The sequence below is a fragment of the Natator depressus genome, chromosome 8 (genome assembly GCF_965152275.1).
Source record: "Natator depressus isolate rNatDep1 chromosome 8, rNatDep2.hap1, whole genome shotgun sequence".
NCBI classification, from domain to species: domain Eukaryota; kingdom Metazoa; phylum Chordata; order Testudines; family Cheloniidae; genus Natator; species Natator depressus.
The window spans coordinates 49,727,665-49,742,954 of NC_134241.1; the positions used below are offsets into that span (position 1 = coordinate 49,727,665).

Genomic DNA, 15,290 nt, shown 5'->3' on the forward strand with positions numbered 1-15,290 from the left:
CTGAGCGCTCCCCCGCTTGACAAGGGATTTTCTCTCCCCCCATAGGTGAGGGGTGGGATGGAAAGGAGGAGCAGAGGGAAAGAGGGCGGGCAGATCTGTGATGTCACAGCAAAAGTTACAAGAGGAGGAAAACACAGACATGGTTCAACTTTAAAAATAATTATTAATACTACTCCTACTCCTACTAAAAAACCTTTGGACTGCCAAGAACGGGCGAGTGGTGAGCTATGGAATGAGAGCGAGGGGGAGGGGGGCTAAGCTGGAGTCCTGTGCAGATGCTTGTTGAAACCTTATGAATGGATGTTGAACTGCAATGACCCAGCTTGTGCTCCCCAATAACAGGCAAGGACAGTGGAGGTGATGCAAGCTCACTTCACATTTTAAACGGGGGACAAGCCAGCATGTTATTGTTGCTCGTGCAAGGAGTGCTATGAAACCTTCCTTCTGGGAAGGCGGAGGAGCCCGCGATTCTTCCTTGCACCTGGTTCTCTCGCTCCGCTTGTTGTCTCTGCCCTTCTCCCACCCATCCACTTTCCCCAGCACCCAGTTCTCATGGGTTGCATTTTCCGCTTCCGCGTCCCACCTTTCGCTGGCAGCGCCCGTTTCCACCACTAAGGCTCAGCAAGGGGGGGAGGGGGGAGGGGAAGCAGCCCGGAGGGACCAGAGAGCCTGGAGAGTGGGACCAGAGATGGGAGCACTCACAGACCACCAGCCAAGAAGACCCAGAAGACTATCCTCAGCCCCGCTCGCGTTCGGATTGCACAATGGTGCCTGCTAAGCTCTGGGACGCGCGTTTTAAGCCTCTCCTGGAGACACCCATTCCACGAAACGAGGTGTTTTATTTCGGGGTGGGCGGACTGGAGATGGGGGGTGGGGTTCGTGTCTAGCAAAGGTAAAGAAACCCCCCAGTTTAAGAAAGGGACATGCTGTCAAAAAAGCTCTCTGTGTGCGACTTCAGCAGAGAAAAGGAGAAGAAGGGGGTTTACATTGCCAGCAAAGGGAAGTCACGCGGGTTTGCTACCTGTAGCTCTGGGCAGAAGTAGCGAAGGTGTGGGTGCCTCTGTGCAACAGGGATGGAGTGTGAGAAATCGCCGGTATCTCAGAATAACCACATGGCAAAACAGGGAGAAAGACTCTTTGCCCGTTTATCGCTGTCCCGTGTGAGACCTCCTTGTCAGGTTTCTGGTCTGATCCCTGTTCATTTCATGTGCTGTCCTCTGCATTTCTGTAGCTGATGCTTTAGCAGTGTCTCAGAGGCACTTCCAGTAAGAGAGAGAGATTCATGCAACCTCAGAACGGTGCTTCCCATAGAATAACTACGGCTGGGCTCTTAGCGATACATTATTAATAATAATTAATTATTATGATAATTGTACTCACCCTTCCCCCCGCAATTACCCATCCCCAGTAGCATACAGACCACTTTGGCTTTCAAGAGCAAGTGTGAAGAAAACCAGTCGCAAAAAGGCATTGCTTAAACGGAACTGCAAAGTGAGATAGACGGGGGGGAGGTGCTGCAAGTGTGTTAATTTCGTGTCTCTGAGCAAGAGTTTGGCCGGATCACTCTAGAATGGGGCGGGGGGGGGGAGAGAAGAGATTATTGGTGGATTGTTATTGATTATCTGGGCTGAACAAGAGTGAAAACAAGAGGTGCAGCATCCACCAGTGCCCATGTGAGGAGGTGATGATTTCCAGAAGGGAGGAGGGGACAAGGAGGAGGGAAGGAGGTGGAGTGATGCGCATCGGACATCAATCATCATCATCATTTTAAAATAAAGCAAACAAACAGGGCGAGGGGGAGAGCCAGACTTTCTAGATAAGTGCATCTGATGCGCTGCCCTCGTGTCTTTTCCTTCGCAGGAGCCTACAAGACCCCAAGAAGGGCGCAGCTCTCTCAGGGACCGCAGAGCCAGACAGTGACTGGGCATCACCTGAAAAGACCGTGGACCGTCTACAGGAAGGGAAGAGCCCCCAGAAGCCAACCCGAGGAAGGAGCTGCAAACAGAGGACAAGCCCCGTTGATGGCAGTTAAGCACTAGCTTGCATTGCATGCTTCCAACTCCTCTGTGGAGAGGGGGAGGCTATTGATCGTGATTGTAGGTGCCCCTCGGTCACCCTGAGGGTGATCCCAAGACCAACCCGAGGGGAGCGGGAAGAGAGAACAAGGAACGCCTTGCAAAGGGAAGGCGAGGGGAAAGGAGCAGAGACAGGCTCTGCCCGGAAAGATGCTGAAGGGAAGTTTGTGAAGTGAACCTGAGAAGGGATGCGCAAGCCGGAGAGCCATGTGGGAACATGACCAGACGCTCATTTGCTAGCAGCAGCTGTCCAACACACCAAACCTGAGCGGTGTGTCCTGAGCAGGCAGTGGAAAGGAGAGACCCAGGGAAAGGCAGAGAGCGGAGCAGGGACTCCAAAAGATCAGTGGGCAAGGGCAGAGAGCCACCTGGGCTTGGATCCCAACGGGGAGAGACGATTCCCTGACCCCGCAGGGTGAAGCGCCCTGCGCAGGAGATCAGGCGGCGCCACGTGTATTAATTAAAAGCCCGGGTATTTCTCTGCTTGCCCCGTCCACCTGCCCAGTTGGCTCAAGGTCCTGGGTGCGCAGGAGCATGCTGCTGGCAACATCCCTGCTCCTAGCGACCTGGGTGCTCAGCGCTGTTGTCTCTGACCCAGCCTGGAGACACCCCCGGTCGCTGGCGCTGAAGAGGGACCAGAACCAGGGCTCCCTGGAGGGGGAACCATGCTGGCTAGGGACCAAGCTCCTGCGAGCCAGGGCCATCCCGCAGCACCACCCCCGTGCGCTCTACCCGGGCAGAGGCGCGCAAAGCCCGGGCGCACAGCTCGGCGGAGAGGGGGCGCGCAGCGTAGGCGCCCCAGAGTCTCTCAGCAGCACGGGGTCCACGGGCCAAGACGCCGCGGCGTGGAGTCCCGGGGAAGGCCCGGGGCTGGAGCGGCTCCGGTACCGCAGGAGCGCGGAGCCCAGCAGCGTGGAGGACACGTGGGAAGAGCCCGATGACTTGCACCAGCGCGCACGCCCCAGGGCTAGGCCCCGCCAGCTCTCCCGGCGGCGCAGCGGCTCGGGCTGGGGAGGGCCAAGCTCTCCCCCTCCAGGCGGCCTCTCTGCCCTCTACTTCTCCGGGAGCCGGGAGCAGCTGCTGGTGCGGCCCGAGGTCCTGCCCGAGGTCCCCAGGGGCGAGTTCACCATCGAGGTCTGGGTGAAGCCGGAGGGAGGACAAAGCAACCCGGCCATCATAGCAGGTGAGGTGACCCGGTGCCAGCGCAGCGCCCTGCTGGGGGAGTGGGGTGTGTGCCAGCCTGCGGCCGATGGCGGTCAAACCCCACAGAGTGCGCGAGGGAGAGCTGCCTGCTCAGCGTACGCTCCCATATACCAGTGGGGAAAGGTCTCTCCTGGAGCAGTGCTGCATGGGAGGCAAAGTGCCAGCCCCAGGCAGAGATATGTAAAGCCAGGGATGGGCTAGAACTAGGCTCCCTTGGATCTGAAACCCCAGCACCGTAGGGAGAAGAGTGGGCCAGATGAATAGACTCCATTTAGGTCCAACTGTAGAGTTGGGCCCAGAGTGGCATGGTTAATGAATCCATCTCTTCAAACCGGGTACCCCTGGGCTGCCCCTTGGTAACCTCTCCCCCAGCCGCAAACTGGGCTTGTGCATCCAGAGCATGCAGGTGCTGGGCGGATTAAGATGTAGCAGGTGAAGAGGCATCCAACTGTGTGAGCCAAGCCATGCCGGTCATAAAACACAATCCTGACTGTCTGATCCAGAGCCAGAGAACTTTCCAGCAGAATCCCTCAAAGCTCCTACCGCCTGATGCTAAAGGCGCAGAGTTTAGACTTAGTTCAAACTGGCACCTCTGGACCTGATTCCCCATTGCCCTGCAATTTGTGCAAAGCGGGTTTAGCTCACCTACCATTCTGATTCGGCAGCGCTTTACACCCATTTTGCACCAGTGTAAATGGCAACACAGGGTGCGGGGCTATGGGGAGGTGGCCCCAACCTTTTTCAGACTCCGAGATTTAGCTCCAGACAGCAACTCTGTGTGGTCTGGGAGTTTCCCTGGAGGAGACCCCTGGGGAAATACATATCTGAGAATTGCTTAACCTGCTGCTGGCACCAGTACTGAATAGAAAACAGCATCTGGGACTGATCAGTGGAGCTATGTCCTTATGGGATAAACACCTGGCAGCTACTAGCTGGATGGTGTGATACCTTGAAATGGGAAACAACGTTATTAATCTTTCCCATCAAGGAGTCATTGGGAACATGTGGACCTGACATCCCCTCAGGTATCTGAAGTCTGTCCCTAATCTCAAATGATGGTCAACCCAAAAGGTTTGGAGTTCAGATTCAGTTCCAATAAGTGCCTAAAAGGTTGGATGCATCTCTAAACCTTGCAGGAACTATGCAAACCTCTTGGGTCTGCAACATTGGTTGAGAAATCTCAAGTCCCTCAGGAGATTTGGTGACTTCTCACTTCCAGTCAGTCTAGAAACACTGTGAGGCAAACCTTCCTCCTGGCGTTCTGGAAATTCCAGACCTGAATGGGGGCTGAAAAGAGGAGGGGCACAGGGGAAATGGAAGGATAATGTTTGGGAAAATTAATCAAACTGGGTGGTTGTGGGTGGTGTTGTTTGTTTGTTTGTTTGTTTTTGAGCCTCTAAGCAGTTTTGCGTGAAGGTTGGGATCAATTCCTCTTGTAGCCAAACTGGTCCACTTGTCCCTATTAAGTTCAGACCAAGTTGACCTCTCTCCCATACTCATCTGGTCTTATAACTATCGTCATTACTGAAAAAATTACTGCCATTTAGGAACATCTGAAGAATAATATGTACGTGCAGGAAATGAACCTCACCTAATTTCCACCTTTCTGTGCTGCTGTGTTTTGTCTGAGCTGTGGCAGGTAACAGCTTGACGGTGACACCTTGGATTAATTGAACCCAGTCACTGGCCATTGCAGAGAGATCCCCCGAGTGAAATATCCATATGCTATCATTAGAGATGTGTCTGAAACAACCTCCCCATAGCGCCAAATACCACTCGGCTTTGGGGAAATTCAGACCGAAGTCTAGACCAGATTCAAACTATTAACTAGTTTCTATGTTTCCTTTCGTCAGCTGGTTCTGGGCTAGGCGAAGCAAGGACAAGTGAAAAGATTCTTTGGGGGCATATCTTGAGCTCATAGGGTTCGTTTTAAAATCCCCACTGCATCCCGCTGCTATTCTGTAGGCTTGCGCAGGGGTAGGGGTTCCCATTCTTCCCAGTTGAGTTAGCCACTGCTGTTCTCCCACATTCCCAGCCTTACTTGGCAGGGCTCCAGTGTTTAGTTCCCTTCAGCAGAACATAGCAGTGAAGTTCCTCCTGGTTTTTGTCCAAGGAACCCCCTGGGAGATCTGGCTGCAGGGAATACATGCCTGCTGGCCACAGGGTGGCACTATTGCCATGCACAAAGGTAGCCAGACCAGTCTGGTTAGGACCACAGGAATCGTAAGGACAGGGTGAGCTCCCCAGCCTGCACCTGTTTAGAAATATATCTTCTCTCCGGGCCCTGCTCACTGGCTAGAGAGAGGTGTTTTGGGAGGAAAGAGAGGAGAAGAGCTTTGCAGTGGGAGCATGGCTGATAAACTTTTAAGGAGTCTTTTTTCCACCGGCCATTAGTGAATTTAGTGCTTGGGAAAGATGCTGATCCACCCGCCGTGGAGACGACAAGGCCTTTATTTTGCAACAGAGCAGGTACAGCACAAGTGACAGCAGCTAGGCCAGGCTTCCCTCACCTCGCCCCAGCACCCTGTCTCTGTCCTGCTCTTGAGTGAGCCCTTCTAGCAGGGTAAGGGAGTTCAGTCTCCATGGCGCGATGTATTCTGGGCCTCTCTGCTGAGGCTGCATTTGTGCTATAGACACTTGTCCACTGTGAACTAGGCCACCAAATCTGTTCTTAAAGGCCATGAAACAGCTGTGAGATGGTGCTGGGCTTGGCTCAGGTGGATCAGGAGATCAGAACTTGGAATGAAAACATGAGAGCTGGCTCTGTATGGCAGGTTGGTGAGGAGAGGCTCACAGACCTGCTTAGAGAAGGAGCCACCCTCTGAGGTCAGGGGGGTGCTGTGGGTGGGGTTTGATATTAGATAGGCCGGTCAAGATTTGTGTCTCGCTTGGTATAGGCCAAAGGTGGGAATGGCGGCAAAAGAGTTTACAAGTTGTGGGCGTTCAGTTATGGGTGTGTAGAAGACTTTTCTGCTTCTTCTCTTCCTGTTTGATCTTGTGTGTGTTCATCCCCTCCCTGCAGCCCACTGTGAGCGTTTATGGGTGGTCCCCCCCATCTGCCCTAACGCTCTTCTGTAACCCCATCTTAGCTCAGAAGGCTTCCCTCCTCCAACGGAAACTCCACTTAACTCAAGGGAAAGTAGCTGGAATGTCTTTTTTTCCACTAGGCTGGCAAGCGCTTGCCATAGCAGCAGGATCTCCCTGGGTCGCCGAAGCGGCGGCTGCGTCTTTGCTGCGGTAGCAGCCGCAGGTGCTGGGTGAGAGGCGAGGAGGAGAAAAGAGACGAGCAGCACAAAAGGAAACAGAAACATGGTGTTAATTGTGCTGCCCGCTGGCCCTCTGAGGGGTTCCATGCCCTCCCCACTCTGTTCGCAGATACACCAGCCGGGCAGCTGTTTGGCTCTGGCTCTCTGGCCTGCAGGTGTTGGGTTTGGCCTGCCCGGCTAGCCAGATTTTCAAGGGGCTGGGAGATAGAGAGGGAGAACTGTCCATGACGACTGGCACCGACGTTAGTCACTAGTTCCAGGGTTCTAGGGCTTGAGTCAGCCGAACGCTACTCTCCCTTTCCACCCCAGCTCCGAGCCACTGCCTGATTGGCTCCCTCTGTCCACAGCTGGGAGGTCTGTCTGCATGTGGGAGGAGCAGTTTCCTGGGCACAGGTGGCACTGCTCAACATGCATGTTGAGCTTACACCAGTTCTTGGTCTCTTCAGTGTTTCCTCCCCACCCCCATCAGTGCAGGAGCCTGAGGACGGGACTGTCATAGTGTCCCAGGGTGCCTGTGGTGTTGTCAGGGGTTCTCCCTACCCGAAGATGTTATAGGCGGTAGTGGAGGAAGATAACAGAACTGGATCCCTCACATTGTCTTTGTTACCTGCTAAGTGCGGTCACCCGGGCTTAGTCATCCTAGGCCTGAGCCTCCCTGTAGCTTGTCTTTCTGGCATCTCCACACCCTCAGAACTCTCCCCTCTCAGCTGATTCTGCTGCACCAGGGATTGTTCCTTTGTCAGCGTGTCCTGGGCTTTGGCTTCCCTGTGATTCTCCCACCTGGGCTGAGTCATTACTCCATTGCTACCTCTCTCGCTTTGCTACCAGTCTGTGTTAGGGAGTAGCAGGCTGTGCCTCTTCATGGCCCAGGGGATTGGTTTCCCACGACCTGAGCGTTTTCTCAACTCCTCCCCTTCTCCTGCAGAAGGCATCACAGTGCGGTGGACAGGGCACCACTGTGTGTCTTAAGGAACATCATTTGCCCTTTATGTGCCTCAGTTTCCCCATCTGTAAAAGGGGACTAATAAGGCTCAGCTCTCTTATAAAGCATGCGGAGATCCAGAGATAAATGGCTATTATTTGTATTATTACTTGATTTCCTTTTCCTTTTCCTTTTCTTTTCTTTTCTTTTCTTTCACCCCTCAGGTTGGCTTTGGCTTCTATCCACATTCTCTTTCACCTACCTCTCCCACCTCACCCTCATTCTGCTTCCATGACACACTTCAAGACTCTTCTGTGGCCCCCTTCAAACTTCTCTCCCTCTTTCCACCTTCTAATCCCCCCTCTGCCCACTCTCTTCCACCTTGCGGCTCCCTGCTAAAGTGGCTCTACTCCCCTACATCTTTGTTCCATGCTGACACCACTCACTCATGGCTGGGGTGGGGAGGGAGCACTTTCTGGACCCCTGAGAGGGGCTTGTCCAAATCAGTGCTCACTGCCAGCAAAGATGTGTGGAAGGTCCACCCACTATCACTTGCTGTTCTGATCTGGTTTCTTTCATGAGGTGTCACTCAACATCCTGCGTATTGACTCTTCACTGTCCCCATGAACACTTCTCCCAACCACCCTTCCTCTGCTCAGATGTTTGCTACATTCTAACTTTTGCAGCTGGAAAAGATTCCGCCATTGCATTTGAATTCTGGTTGCTCATCTTCCCTGATCCACCTGAAACCCAGCGTGCCTGCCAGCTCTCCCTGCCTTACCCAGCCCTCTGTGCTCCCTAACTAACATCCCATCTACATCCACCTTTCATTAGCAAGTGCTATTCTCTGCCCGTCGAGGCATTCAGGCTTTTCTCCAATCCAGAGTACCTTTCTCTAAGAGTTGAAGATACCTTGTTCCTTGCATCTGAGCATGGATCCTGCTCTCTCCCCATTGCTGCTCTTGAGGCTATTGATTATTCTCTCCCTCTTTTGCAGCATCCCCAGCACTCTGCTCTCTTGGCTGGGCTCTATTTTCCTGCCTTCCCAGGGCGTTACTACTTCACCTCATCCCTTCCATTGTGGAATGGCCCAATACACATGCCTTGTCCTAGTTCCTGTCTCCTCTGGGACACATGTCTAGCATTAGCCTGGGTTATCAGTTATGTGAATAGCAGCTTCTGTTCTCTGTTCCCCTTTTCTCCCCTCTCTTCTTGTCTTAGTTACATCACAACAGGCAGCTGCTGTGGATTATTTTCTAAGCTGTAATTCTCCATGTCATCGCCTCCAAAACTTGGGTCAGAATTCCTCTTTAACTTGGCCCTGCCTTTGCTGAAATCTTTGAAGGTCAGGTGCAAGGGCAGAGCTGCTGGCCTGGATTATCAAGAGGTATTATAGGTTGGGATTGAAGTGCAGTGGTGCCGTGCCTGGTCTTAGCATGGCAGCGGGTGACCTGTACATGCAAGGAACATCCATGCTGATATCCTATATGAGAGATATTAGCAGCCTTTGGCATAGCTGACCACAAGGCTGGATTGTTTATGAGATCTGGCAGGAATTAGTGGAGTCATCTTAACCTGGTTCTGCTTGTTTTCCTTGGACATATTCCAAAGGGTCAGGATGAGTGGCTACTCCTCCTCCTCCACGTCTTTTTGCACAGGCCTCTCTGAAATAGAGAAGACCACAGAACGCCCAGCTACGACTTCCCCAGGGAACATAAGCAAGAGGAAAACCATGACGGCTGTGGAGGGATAGAAAGTATGAGCTTTCCAGATCACTGTTGCTCCTTCATTTGTGTACATAATGTCTAGATACCATGGTGATGGCCAGGTTGGACATGCAATAGGCAGAAAGACAGGACTGGAATGGCAGAGGGTGCTGTGAACTTGAGACACATTGGTCTGTGTATAGAGAAGCTTGTACCATTTTGGTTGTAAGTAAGTCTCAGGCCAGGTCTACAAACCAGTTTAGTTGAGCCAATGCACCCTTGCATGTGGACCCTCTTAAATCAGTTTAAACCTGGCTTGTATTGATTTGGCCTGCACTTGCAAGTTACAGGTAATTGACAGGCGAAAGGGAAATTGATTCAAGCCAGATTTAAGGCAATATAAGCGTGTTAGCACAGGTTTATGCCGGTTTAACTAAGGGCTTGTCTACACACAAACCACTACAGCGGCACCACTGCAGCTGTGTCACTGTAGCGCTTCAGTGAAGATGCTACCTCCAGTTGGTGTAGGTAATCCACCCCCCTGAGAGGCCACAGCTAGGTTGACGGGAGAATTCTCCTGTCAACCTAGCGCTGTCTACACCTGGGGTTAGGTTGGTTTAACTGAGTTGCTCAGGGAGTAATACTGACCTAGTTTCCTAGTATAGACCTAGTATAGTTTCCTAGTATAGCAATGCTTTCTGGGTCGGCTAAGGGCTTGGGAACATGGGCGGCCTGTGAACCGCATATTTGAGGAGGCTAGACCCCAGCTTTGCCCCTTCTGCCAGAGGTCCCACCCTTCTGCCCCCCTTCCCTGCCGGAGCCCTGTGCTCCCCACCGTGGCTGGAGGAGCCCAGCCCCAGCCACCCCAAGTCCCAGCCTGCCAGCCCATCCACCCTAGCTCCAGACCTAGTATAAACTTGATCTGTTTCTAAACTGATTTAAAGTAATCCAGGGCAATGTCTGTGTGTAGACAAGACCTTAGCAAAAAGGGAGCCATTAGGTAATACAGGAGCAGAGAGAGATGCATTGAGGCAGGAGACTGAGAAGAGGGGGCTCTGAAAGTGCCCCAGGTGTAGACAGAGGGCAGACTCAGGAGCAGTATTGGAGCACAGGACATCCTGGAGTTGTGAACAAGAGGAAAGGGTATGCATGTGAGAGGCCCCACCCTTCTGCCCCCCTTCCCTGCCGGAGCCCTGTGCTCCCCACCGTGGCCGGAGGAGCCCAGCCCCAGCCACCCCAAGTCCCAGCCTGCCAGCCCATCCACCCTAGCTCCAGCCCCAGTATAAACTTGATCTGTTTCTAAACTGATTTAAAGTAATCCAGGGCAACGTCTGTGTGTAGACAAGACCTTAGCAAAAAGGGAGCCATTCTGTAGTACAGGAGCAGAGAGAGATGCATTGAGGCAGGAGACTGAGAAGAGGGGGCTCTGAAAGTGCCCCAGGTGTAGACAGAGGGCAGACTCAGGAGCAGTATTGGAGCACAGGACATCCTGGACTTGTGAGCAAGAGGAAAGGGTATGCGTGTGAGAGGCATGTGTATAACGCACTGCAGGTACACTTAGCAGTGTCTGACATCTCTACGTGGGAGCCACCACATCTGGCAATGATGTGTCTCGGTGGTGAACGGGAGGGCAAGGGGTTCTGAGAGGCAGAGAGAGGAGTGGTGTTGAAGAGTTATCATGAACTCTCCCTTCAAGGCAGAATCCCCAGACAGGGGTTGGAGGGCTCAGTTGCTTTTCTGTTTTCTGGGTTTTCTAGATGGTTTGAATTCCATTTTGCTGCTGTGAGCTGTTGGGCTTAGGTGAGGGCCAAGATTTTAAAAAGGGAGCCGTGATTCTGGGTGCCTCAGATTTCGTGCGCCCAGTTAGAGACCCTTGAAAAGGGGTCTGGGGCAGAGCATCCACTCTCTTGAAAGGTATTTCAAACTGGCCACCCAAACGTTGATGCCCTCCAAGACCCCAGTCACTTTGGAAAATCTCGGTCAAACTTGTCTACATGAGAAAGTGGTGCTGGCTTAATTTGAAGATGTGATTTAAAAAAAAAAGATTTAGTTAAATTGGTGCAAAAGGGCTGTGTGGACACACTGATGTCAGCATAAACCAGGCTAATTACAGTTTAGCTCAAGTCAGTTAACACTGTCATACTCTAGTGATGGACAGCAGTATAAAACCCTAAATTAGACAGACTAGGAATTGGTTTAAGCCAAACTGACTTTGGCTTGCTTTATACAGAACTGAATGTGTCCACACAGGGCTTTGCACCACTTTGGCTAAATCTCTTTAAACACTGATTGACGGCCCTGTCTGCAGGAGAAAGTTGCACCAGTTTAACTTAAGCTGGTTTTGAAACACCAAGGGTAACGTTTTCAAAATGCTGCAGAGCCAGCTATTTGAAGGTATTTAGGCTCCTAGCTGGATTTTTCCAGGCATTTATTGATTTCAGTGACAGTTAGGAGCCTATTGGCTTTTAAAAATGTCATTAGGCATGTACATACCTTTAAAGATCTGGCCCTGAGTGACTTAGGGTTAGGTTGGTTTAAGGCCCATTTCCAGAAGTGACATACATCCTTAGGAGGCTGTTTCAATGCCAGCCAATGGTATTTAGCTGCCTCGGTCACTTAGGCACTTTTGAAAATTGCCCCTCTCCCCCAAATGCATGTAAGGGTGGGTGCAAAGAGACCTGAGGCCAAACCCATTGCTAGTGCAAACCCACTGAAAATTAATTATACCTGAGAAAAATATGGGAGACTTGGAGACTCACCTGCCCTTCCCGGCTAGCTGTTCTCTAGCTGGGCTGAGGTGCATTGCTGCGGCATACAGGTGGCTTGCATCACACCTGTCTGTGCTGTACCAGGTCTGGGGAGGGGGAATGAGTCCTTCCTTTCCCTCTCTGACCCTCGCCCACCCATGCTGAGTGCATGACTGAGAAGAAAACTAGAGCGTGAAGCAAAGCTGTAAATCTGTCTCGAAGCTGTTAGGGAAACAATTCCTGGAGGAGTCTATTTTGCTTGGGGTTGCCGTGTTCTAATTCTTAAAAGCTTTGGCCTGCAGATAAAAAGCTTAGCATCTAATCCCATCCCAGAGGAACACTGTATGGAGAGCTGCTCAAAAACACCTCGCTTGCTTCAGACTCGCGCTCTCGCCTCTCACGCTTTCTCCTTCCCTGCCTTCTCCCCCTTCCCTCTCTTCCTCCCTTCGCTTACTCTCTGCCCTGTTCTCCCATCAGTCTCTCCCCTCCCCTAGCTGTCCCTCCACCTGCTAATTGCTTCTGCAGACAGTAGTGGCACCCGGCAGAGCACCCGGCGGCCTGTTCTCTTGACTCAGATCAGGTTAATTTATGCTTGTGTTTTCAATCTGGCCAAGATTCCCCTTCCCTGCCCCTTCCCCCAACAGAAAAACAGATGACATGTGTTTTGAGTTATTGCTTCTGGTGTTGCTCTCCTGACTGCGCCGCTGCTTCAGATACCTCCTCCCTCCCCCGAGAGACAGCAATGCTTTCTGGGTCGGCTAAGGGCTTGGGAACATGGGCGGCCTGTGAACCGCATGTTTGAGGAGGCTAGACCCCGGGTTTGCCCCTTCTGCCAGAGGCCCCACCCTTCTGCCCCCCTTCCCTGCCGGAGCCCTGTGCTCCCCACCGTGGCCGGAGGAGCCCAGCCCCAGCCACCCCAAGTCCCAGCCTGCCAGCCCATCCACCCTAGCTCCAGCCCCAGTCCTCTCCAGCTTTGGGGGAGAGGTTGAGCAAGGGCAGGAAGAGGAGCAGCGTGGGCAGGGCCTCAGAGCGGAGCATGGGTGGGGCCACGCCTGGCTATCTGGGGAGGCTTAGCCTCCCTTGGCCTATGACGCCCATGCCTGGGAAGCGCCAGAGGATTCCACTGGTGGAAGGTTCTCTAGCCGACATGGTGGCGTGGGTTCCTGCAGCGTGTCTTGCCAGTGGCAGCTGTGAATTTCAAGGAAATGCAAAGCGTGCTTAGGCCCTTGCTTCAGTGGACCAGCTAGGCAGTGTCTCCCGGGAAGCACCCGCCAGGCCCAGCTGTGGTGAGCAGGGCCCACAGTGCTCTGTCAACAACAGTTCTGACTCTAGTGGCAGCAGCTCTGTGACGGGGCCAGGTGTGGGTGCTCGTACTCATCCAGGGCCTCGTATCAAGGAAGCGTAGCGCATGGCCCTTGGAAGCACTCTCCAAGGGCATGTGTCATGCATGGGTGGTTGGGGAGAGCATGTGTAGGCCTTGAGAAAGGGCCTGCATTAGCCATGAGCTCACCCGCCCTCTGCGAGATGTGGGCTGTGCGGGCAGTTGGGCAGGAGGGGGAGAAATCTCCAGGAGGACGCTGTGGAATGGCTGCAGCCTCGGGACAGGGCACCAGGACATGGAGCCCTCTGGTTCCCATAGCAGGCCCCAGAGCATCCTTTAGCTCAGCGGCAGAGTGAAGGTTTAAGAGGTTCTGCCAGGTTCCACCAGACCCTCCTCCCCCTCCCTCTGAACCTGTGGGGCACAGCAGCAGGAGTCCCAGCTCTCCTGTCACTTGGCCGGGCTGCTTTCCCATCACAGTCTCTCCTGTTCCTCGCTTTACGTTTTATGAGTCCCTTCTCTGCTCTCTCCTTCTGCCCCCTGCAGGTGTGTTTGACAATTGCTCCCACATGGCCAGCGACAAGGGCTGGGCGCTGGGCATTCGCACGCTGCAGCACCCAGGGAAGAAGGATGCCCGCTTCTTCTTCTCGCTCAGGACAGACCGGATGAGGAGAGCCACCGTGGTGTCTGGCTACCGCCGCTATCAGCTCAACACCTGGACTCATGTGGCCGCCACGTACGACGGGCAGTGGATGACGCTCTACCTGGACGGGGTGCGGGTCAGCAACAGCAACTGGCAGGCCGGCGCCCTGCATAGTCCCTTCATGGCCTCCTGCCGCAGCTTGATTCTGGGAGGGGACAGCTCCGAGGACGGGCACAACTTCCGCGGGCACCTGGCGTCACTGGCGCTCTGGAGCGTGGCTCTGCCCCAGGCCAGGCTGCAGCGTGGCTTCTTACAGAAGAGCGAGAGTGGGGAGGCTGCCATGGTGCTTGGGGCCGGCTTCACCCACCTGGAGGAGCAGTGGGTGGCCTTCAAGGACGGGGGTTACCCGCTGCTCGAGTTCCTCCATGCGCCAGAGCCTGAGCTGCTGTCTCCCCTGGCGCCCCCGGCCTGCGGGCAAACAGCCTGCGACAACGTGGAGCTGATCTCCCGCTACAACGGGCACTGGCCGCTGCGCAGCGAGAAGGTGGTGCGGTATCGGGTGGTCAACGTCCACGATGACCAGGGGCTCCACCCCACTGTCAGCCGGGAGCAGGTGGCACGCCAGCACCAGGCCCTGAGCGAGGCCTTCGCCCGCTACAACATCAGCTGGCAGCTGAGCCTGCACGAGGTGCACAACTCCTCCCTGCGCCACCGCACCATCCTGGTCAACTGCGAGCCCAGCAAGATTGGCAACGACCACTGCGACCCTGAGTGCGAGCACCCGCTGACTGGCTACGATGGGGGCGACTGCCGCCTGCAGGGGCGCTGCTACTCCTGGAAGAGACGGGACGGTGTCTGCCACATGGAGTGCAACAACATGCTGGACGACTTTGACGATGGGGACTGCTGCGACCCCGAGGTAGCTGACGTCCGGAGGACCTGCTTTGACCCAGACTCACCCCAACGGTAGGCAAGGGCATGGGGAGGCTCAGGGGCAGTGTAGGCTCCCACACAGCTCTACCAGGGCACCTGTGTGCACGCAAGGCAATACCTCTGCTAGTCCAGTGCTAGGCTCCCCGTACACACGGCTCTGCTAGTGCATCTCTGTCCAGACTGCCAATACCCCCTGCTGTTCCATTCTCATGTCCACATCTTCTGGTGCACCTGAGCCGTGACCTGTAGCTCCACCATTGCAGTCCTGACACAACTCTTCTTCCACACACTTCTCCAGAGCCAATGCTTGCGCATGGGGGGCCTTAGCAGGAATATCCGCGCCCCCCACAATACTAAAACAGGCAAGTTCTTATAATCAAAAGCAAATAGGGGGCCCCCTTGCGCTACTCAAGGCCCTAAGCAATCACTTAGTCTGCTTATGTCTAGCGCCGGCTTTACATCTCTCTCTCAGCATAC

General features: G+C 54.0%; 1 protein-coding gene across 1 annotated transcript in view; it reads left to right on the forward strand.

The window, feature by feature from the left end:
- Positions 1-2,609: 2,609 nt before the first annotated feature.
- The window catches only part of PAPPA2 (pappalysin 2), a 168,079-nt gene continuing 155,398 nt past the window's right edge, over positions 2,610-15,290 (forward strand). Inside the window, exons 1-2 of the mRNA XM_074962019.1 lie at positions 2,610-3,258; positions 13,784-14,846. Of these exons, the coding sequence (XP_074818120.1) occupies positions 2,610-3,258; positions 13,784-14,846 (1,712 nt within the window). The remainder of the gene's footprint in view (positions 3,259-13,783; positions 14,847-15,290) is intronic.